General features: G+C 40.8%; 1 protein-coding gene across 1 annotated transcript in view; it reads right to left on the reverse strand.

Moving 5' to 3' along the window:
- Positions 1–5,527, reverse strand: part of trim71 (tripartite motif containing 71, E3 ubiquitin protein ligase) — a 29,909-nt gene extending 24,382 nt beyond the window's left edge. Inside the window, exon 1 of the mRNA XM_056762488.1 lies at positions 3,886–5,527. Within this exon, the coding sequence (XP_056618466.1) occupies positions 3,886–4,599 (714 nt within the window). The 5' untranslated portion in view covers positions 4,600–5,527. The remainder of the gene's footprint in view (positions 1–3,885) is intronic.
- Between the last annotated feature and the right edge of the window lie 473 nt (positions 5,528–6,000).

A 6,000-nucleotide genomic window follows, 5' to 3' on the forward strand; every position in this document is an offset into this window, starting at 1 on the left:
TAAAATCTTTAGTAGGGGGCAGCCCTAGTCAGTTGAGTGAATTGTCACATCCGTAAGGGTCTATATTCCTAAAAAATGAGCACTTGAAAATTTCTGAAAAGTGGTCTATGAAGAGCCATCCTTCTTCATTTGTTGGGTATAATTGCTTTAAGTTTGTGCATTTAAATGATCAGAAATCCTACAAAGTATGCTGTATATATTGGTAATAAAAACTGTGAGAATTAATTTTTAAATTTTAATTTAAAATAATCCATAAAGTTGGGATTGCCCAACTGCCCGGTATCTGTTCATTAAAGCCATTTTTTACTTACAATTATATTTGCCTCAACTTTCCTACATAAAACCAAAAGCCAGGATGTTCGGAACTTAAGAGAGTCACTATTCACGGTTCATACAATGAAAGTGTATGGTGACTGAGGCTGTAAGTCACGAAAGTACAGCCAAACCTCTCATTGTTTGTTCCGAGAAAGAGAGATCACCATACATGTTAAGCAAATTATGACTTTTTTGAAAATGAAGCAATCATTTATACTATCTCTGTGTTAGTAAAGTGTAAAATACCTCTTCCGCCACAACAAAAGAAGTCAATAGTGTAAACTGTGGACAGTGCATAAATAATGCAAAGGCAATTACTCTCAAACAAAGAGATGCACACAGCCTTACTCCGTACATTACTTTAAGCGGGAAATTGAAGGTTGTAGTTCTGAGTTCAGTGCATGATGCCATTATGACTAGCGCTGTTAACCGTAAGCTATGACTCACTTTGGGAGCAGGATGGCACTGGATATTCCTCACCGACCCCGTGCTCTAACACATTACTGTTTGACCTTTCTTCAGGAGGGTTTCTTGACCTCAAACACACGCACACAGCTTTCCTCACGGAGTGGCAGGAATGTAAAAACCATCTAATGGCTACTTCTGTTTACTTTAACCAAAGAACTCCATCAGAACAGAGAAAGAGCGAGACGTAGACGGTGGTTGAGATGTAGATGGTGATTGAGAATCCCACAGATCTCCCAGGGGGATTCTAGGAAGTGATGTCATGGGTTTTATAGACACAGTCTAGGACCAAGAGCTTTTTTATTCCCCCCCTCACTGAGCATCAAACCCGATCTCCACATTCTGCATATAAATAACACGAGTTTACGCTTTCCGATTGCGTGTAATACATACGCCAAAGCCCAATTTTGTGTGTGCATGAGACGCCATTTCTTCAGTCGCTTGCCTGGTGTCATAACGAGACAAGTTCAATTCTTTGCATTTGTAAAACTGAATGATTTTATAAATTGGTATTATTCCCACTTTAATAGATATTTTAGAGCACCTAACCCCACTCCTACCCTAAACCCACCCGCTTCCCAACGAGATAAAACATGCAACAAGCAAACAGAAGTCATCCACGGGTATTTATTGAAATCACTGACTGACACCAGTATAAAAGCATTACCGGTTGTGTTGCATTCAGAGTCTTCTTTAGGCATACGTTATCGTTGTGCGAGCACAGTAGGTTTTAATTGCTGATGACGATCATGCTCCGGGAATGTGTGCTGCTGCAGTCCCCTCTCGTTCAAAGATACACGCTAGCTTAGCGTGTGACACAATTGAAGCAGGGCAGCCTATGCCTTTTCGTAACGTAAGCTAATGTAATGACACGACCAGTCACGAAACACACGAGAGCCAATGACATCTCACAATCCAAGCTGGCGCAACGTGTCCGTTTCGGCAGCAATTTAAAATCTGTGCATGCGCAGCCAGGTCGTAGTTTATGGCGGATGGAGAATGTGACCGCTTCTAGGTCTGTTCATCTGCATCGGAACGCTCAAAATAATTGCACTTTTGGAATGAATAGCATCTAGCTGTATCTGCCTGTTATGGGTTGTGTTTTATATTGCATAATACACAAACTATTAGGCCGAGGGGTGGGGTCAGGGTACGTGCTAAAATCTACACGAACGGAACAAAATAATAAACGTGCACAAAATACAATGTCCGATTAAAACAACAATCGATCCCTACATGTCACGATGGCAAAATTACACCAAAATATAAAATTTAGTCGTGTTGTGGACGCGTCTTCTCTCCAGCAAAGCTAATGGGAAATATTGGTGTATAATATGGCGTTTATATTACACACAATCGGAAAGCGTAAACTTTTTCCACGCAGATTGATGAGACCCGGTTGGACATCAGCTTGGCTCTCTAGAGACGTCACTTTGTGTTGATTCTCTATATGTGTCTTATCATTATTCCTCAGCATGACTAAAACTCTATACATCTCAGTTTGAGAATTAAGGATCAGTAGGATCCAGTGTTGTCATATATGAAGATAATTGCATGCTCAACAGCATTATATACATTAAATCACATGTAATTGCTTCATTTCAGAACAATGGCCTCTCTCCTGCTGTTTATAAGAGAGGCAGTTTAAAAAACACACTGTGAAACTGGAGTCATGTTGTGAGTATGTGGTTGCACAGTGTGGTGCGTTTCTGGTTAAGAGCAGAACTTGTGATCAGCTGAACAACATCTTTACCATAACTGACAATATATTAAGAGTTCAAAAATGAGATTATGATATTAAGTGAAGTCCTCCACACATAGTATATGTTACTCAAATAATTTAGCTTCAAAACCTGCATAACACCACATTCTGCACGTTGTGAAATATCTGCTTTTGCTTTAAGTAAATGAAGGAGCCTGATGAAAAATGCTGATTTAAACAGAAAAGTCGTCTGACGGATTTAGAGGTTTTTGCATCAAAACCCTTCATATTCTGCATATAAAAAAATGGCCTCTCTCACCATCCAATGTAAAAAAAAACTCACACAAATGACAATGTGATATGTATAATAAATAAACATATGAAGGAACTATCCAAGTATGTTGAATATGACATGCTTATTTTGAAGGCATTAACAATAAGTAGTTAAATAAATTGCGAGTTAATCAGTTTTTTTAAAACTGAAGATGAATGTGGAAACAAAATGATATAAAAACATATTTAAAATGTGTTTCAATATTATATAGTAATACATGTAATATTGAATGTTTTGAAAAAAAATCAAACATTTACACACCACAATGAAATGTTTTTTTTATATGAAAACTTGAATTTTAAAAACTTATTTTAACACTACGAAATTATTTTGGTGTCATCTGAACTCGGTTAGCTAAAATAGGCTTTTTCTGGCCTTACATGGCCATTAAAAATTCTGGCTTTACAGGCCACTGGTATATACACAGTGGGCAAAAATACTTAATACAATATATAAAATAATAGACATATGATGTTTATGCAGACGTATGTAATAACAATACTCCGCAAAAAAGAATTTGCACATATAAACAGCAGCACTTTTGCATTAATTAAGAAAATATACAGATGTTGCATAGACCATGCCACAAAAAATAAGACATTTCTGGTAAGCATTATTAAATCCAATCCAAAGTCCCACCCAGTGTAATGGGCTCCAATATCAGTGTTGGGCTTATTACTACTGAAAACCAAAGTGCAAAGGAAAAATACTGATGGTTTGAACACAAGCTTTGAGTAGCAGCCCATCCTGCTGAATAAAAACTATACAATTTCTTATAGGAAGTATTAATTTCCCATTAAACCCATTACAAAGTTCCATAATGTAATGAGTTTAGTGTCTTGTGCCTCTCGATTTCATGGTTCTCAACTGGTTCCCATCCACCCGACATGAGATGAGACGCAAATATATGATATGTTTCTATTAAAATCAATACAATTCCCGTCCTTGATGGCTTCTATTGTTTTTTCAGCAGGGCAGGTCCTTAACCACCATCCAAATCGTTACAAAAGATAACTTACCATGACATTTTTACAAGTTATCATGCTGTATAATTTATCACTCAACTTACCGCATTGTCATGTTGCTGGCAGAAGTCCATCCTCTCCTGGAAAACGTTCAGCATTGCGAAGCTGTTATGGAAGGACTGAGACAGGTTCACTGGGGTGTTGGAGTTGCGGTTGGCCAGGTGCAAGCTCTCCATCAGCCGCTCGATGAAGTGGTCTTTGGTGAGGCGAACCCTCTGGTGGGCCCGCACGCAGTTATCACAGAGGTACTCCTGGCAGTCCAGGCAGTGCGAGGTAGCGGGGTTACCCTCATCACAAGAGCTGCACTGAGGATCCGAGAGGTGCTGGGGTCTCAGAAGACCACCGTGATGGACCACCGAAGAAGACCGCCCGTTCTTGCCTTGCTCTTCAGTGGAAACCACCACATCCAGCAGGTTGCTGAAGAGGAAGTTGGAGGAGGGCAGGGCGTCTACGCCTGATTCGGATAATGATACTTTTTGGTCACATGTGGGGCATCTGAGCTTCAGAGGGTCACAGGGGTTCCGGTGACCCTCCAGGCATTGCCGGCAGAAGGCGTGCAGACAGGGCAGGACGTGCAGTCTCCTGGTGGATGAGGTAGATGACGAGCTGGAGGTGTGGGAGGAAGAGGAGGAGGTAGAGGAGTTGGAGGAGATCGGAGCAGAGCAGCCGCAAAGCTCCTTGCACAGCGGACATGTTTGCAGGTCGGAGTCTGGGAAAGACGCCATTTGCGCAGCGGACCAGAGGATAACTTCAGACATAAAGATGCGTTAAGACACACGACGGCTTGCGAAAAGACTTCCCTGATAAATCTAGCAACGGTGATGCAGATTGAACAGGCTGTTAGGTTACTGTTAACTACATTCCCCTATTTAGATATACATTTAACACTTCCAATTTGGTGCCACTGTTTTTATTGTCGATATTAACTTGAATGCAGTTGCATTAGAGAAGCTCAATTAAAATAATCTTCCTGATCCACAATAACGCTCACACTAGTACAATAAACTCTATGCTGTAACTTCTCTAGTGCACTTTAACCATTTGGAAACAATGTGTCATTTCGAGGCCTTATAATCCCTCGGTGTGGGGCATTAACATTGTTGCGAAACATGAAATCCGCTGTAAGGTCCCTGCTCCGATCCTCCCCCACCGCCGCATGACGAGAGGGGCAAACGCGCACGGTACACTGTCACTTTTTATCTTCCCAAACGCAAAAATGTCCGTTTTCCATGAACGCGCGTCAGTCGACCATCTGCGCGCTTTTATTCTCGATATGCAGTTTACGCCGAGTTTACGTGCAGGACGCAATTCAATTATTCAAAGTATGTCCCATGTAGCCCGTTAGCACGCCTTCAAGCTCTCGTTACGGTGATGTTGTCTCATGCAAAAAAGCCCATTTGAACTTCCCTCAGTCCAGTTACGGTACAGTTTGGCGAAGAGTAAATGGCAACCGTCCGACCTTACGACGCTTCCACTTTATGCAACGAAGCAGTGTTGCGGTTTTCCCAAGCTTTCAGCTGCACATCCGATGGGAAAGACACGCACAGCCCGTGTTCGTCTCGTTGCAAAACAAACGCGCCTTTTTAATCCGCGTTCATTTTCAATAGTGAATCACGCTCGCGCGAACAATTCAACAGCGCGTGATCGTCAATCGATTGCGTCCGTACTGAGCTCTTGCACACTTCCGCCTGAGATCATTCGGGAGGGGCGGGGCCTTAGGGACGAGAGGGGCGGGCAGGGAATCGACCAATAATATTCTGCAAGGGGGAAATTTTTTACTGGGAACGTGTTTTTGGGACATTGTTTACAATAAATAAATATTGTGGTTTTTTTTGTTGTTTAATGCGGGTAAATTGTTGGATTAATTTTTTTTCTTTTTTTTTTCGAAAGCTGGTTATCCCATTTAATTTACAAAGAACTATTAATATGAAGTAAATATATATTTCTTCTCAAGCAGTTCTTACAGAACAGTGATTTTTAAATCCTAGCACTCCTTTTCTTTTTTCTTAGGAAGTTGTTTTTTGTGATGGGGTGTGCTAAGAGTGTAATTTTATACATTTGTGTGGGTGACCCTCAATGCAGAAAATATGTGCTACTTGCTAGGTCAGTTTTTTCACCTACTGTACAATTTTAATTATAATTACTGCCATAATCATAAT

The sequence above is a fragment of the Triplophysa dalaica genome, chromosome 12, assembly GCF_015846415.1.
Source record: "Triplophysa dalaica isolate WHDGS20190420 chromosome 12, ASM1584641v1, whole genome shotgun sequence".
In the NCBI taxonomy this organism is placed as follows: domain Eukaryota; kingdom Metazoa; phylum Chordata; class Actinopteri; order Cypriniformes; family Nemacheilidae; genus Triplophysa; species Triplophysa dalaica.